The following is a 1,956-nucleotide window of genomic DNA, read 5'->3' on the forward strand; positions in this document are numbered from 1 at the left end:
TTGCGCAAACTAACTGAAGACATGCTGACTTGCCGTTGAAGCGAAGCAATTATGATTGATAATTTTAATTATTAAATATTATGTCGTTAGCAGTTTAGTTGCGAAGTAGATCAGTTGGCTACCAATATTCTTGCCTCTTCCTTTAAAAAATGGTCTTGTTACCGCCACTGAACAATCAACCGCGAATATAGGAGCGCCAACTTTTCATTTCGTTATGAACCGTTCGAAACAAGTAATGCCACAGTCAAGATATGTGTAAAGAAACAAGAATAAACTACTTATCAAGATTAAACTATTTTCAAAAGAGGCCATTGGACTGCAGGCTTTGGTATGGTGGATAACCATCTTTTGAGTGGGCCCTCAAATTCCCCTTTAAAACATCCCCACCCATTCTATTCTGTGGTAGAACACGCACAACACTCTTGTTTGGATACAGCAATTAGTGAGGCCTCTGATTCTTTGTACTAAGCAGCATACCGAGATGTTGACTTGTTTTCAATTTCAATGGCGGTATCAAGTGTAAGACGAACACAATTGACGCCCTTAATTGTGGGAATACTTAGCGTGGTGGCCCTGATGTCTTCTATAGGAAAGCAAGGAGCGATGGCGCAGTCCAGCTGTAGCAGCGCACTTGTGAGTTTATCACCGTGTCTCAATTACATCTCGGGAAATCAGACCACCCCATCTCAGGGGTGCTGCAGCGCCCTTTCTTCTGTTGTCACCAATAATGCTCCGTGTCTGTGCCAGCTGTTGACTGGTAATAATTCGCTGGGGATTCCAATTAATCAGACAAGAGCTCTCGCCTTACCCGGCATATGCAAAGTCACCACGCCACCTGTCAGCCAATGCCAGGGTAAACTATTGCGTTGTTTACTTTCTGTTGATGTGTAAACTCAGAGGATGTACACTGTATGATGGTTGTTATTGATATTAAAGTGTGTTTTTGTGCGCGTATTTGAAGGTTCAGGGGCTCCAACATCTTCTCCTTCTACCAACACTTCTGGTACTCCGACAACGGAGTCACCCCCGACTTCGAATCCCAAACAGAACAACTCAGCATCCAACACATTTGGATTACCAGTGTTTAAGCTCGCGGTAATGGCGATGGTGTTAGTTATAGTTATGATTTGAAGGAATATTCGAGTTTCAGGCGTCTAATCATAGCCATTTATGAATGACCGTGATCCTTTTTCTTATAATTGGTTTTTACTGCCGCTTCTGTACTGTTCAAACAAATATTGTATTTGATTTTGTAATAAACCCGTCGGAGTTGAGCTAGATTGTTTTTTATTCAAGCAAGCGTAGGATTTATATTTATATCTGAATTAATTGCACATTGAGCTCAATAGCTACCACCATAATAACTTGTCACACAAAGATTTGTCAACTGATAATGGTCAATGAAAAGATGTATAATTTCTTGAATTACAAGAGGAGTGCTGAATTTGAAGTTCGACTCATGCACGCTGGGATTTGAAATGAGCTATTCTCGAGTCACTCCACTGTTTTCACCAGCAAGAATATGATTTATATTAGAATTAATGGCACATTGAGTATCTTAATTACAATTATAACAAATGTCACATAGTGGCTAAGTACTTGCCGATGTAATTTTGTAGTACAAATTTTGATAAAAACTAATATTGTAATATTTTAAAGTTCTTAAATTAGGTTATTACAAGCATGTTTTGCAAAATATTAGAAATAGTCCTAATGCTGCAAAACAAAATCTGAATACAAGAGTCAATAAATATCAACATACTATGCTCTACTATATATATTTAATATTCTTATATATAAATATGCATGCTAAAGGAAGTGAGGCGACTATATTTTTTCTAATGTTGATCATGATCTTGTATTTTGCATTATCATGTACTAAGCTTAGGAATAGATAATATGTAATTTTGAACTTTCTATCTAATATAGGACACACACACACGCACGCACACGCAC

At 37.9% G+C, this 1,956-nt stretch overlaps 1 protein-coding gene across 1 annotated transcript; it reads left to right on the forward strand.

The window, feature by feature from the left end:
* The first annotated feature begins 412 nt into the window (after window positions 1-412).
* On the forward strand, window positions 413-1,260 carry LOC149579919 (non-specific lipid transfer protein GPI-anchored 5-like). The gene is made up of 2 exons (XM_089812685.1): window positions 413-853; window positions 962-1,260. Exons 1-2 carry the CDS (start codon window positions 505-507, stop codon window positions 1,129-1,131), a joined length of 519 nt encoding a protein of 172 aa, XP_089668811.1. The 5' UTR covers window positions 413-504; the 3' UTR covers window positions 1,132-1,260.
* The last annotated feature ends 696 nt before the right edge of the window (window positions 1,261-1,956 follow it).

The sequence above is a fragment of the Cupressus sempervirens genome, chromosome 1 (genome assembly GCF_028749045.1).
Source record: "Cupressus sempervirens isolate cs-2001-9-10 chromosome 1, ASM2874904v1, whole genome shotgun sequence".
Taxonomy (NCBI): Eukaryota; Viridiplantae; Streptophyta; class Pinopsida; order Cupressales; family Cupressaceae; genus Cupressus; species Cupressus sempervirens.

Coding starts and splice junctions, on each gene's coding strand:
- LOC149579919 (XM_089812685.1), top strand. CDS start 505: ATGGCGGTATCAAGTGTAAGACGAACACAATTGACGCCCTTAATTGTG. Junction 854..961: donor ACCTGTCAGCCAATGCCAGG/GTAAACTATTGC, acceptor GCGTATTTGAAG/GTTCAGGGGCTCCAACATCT.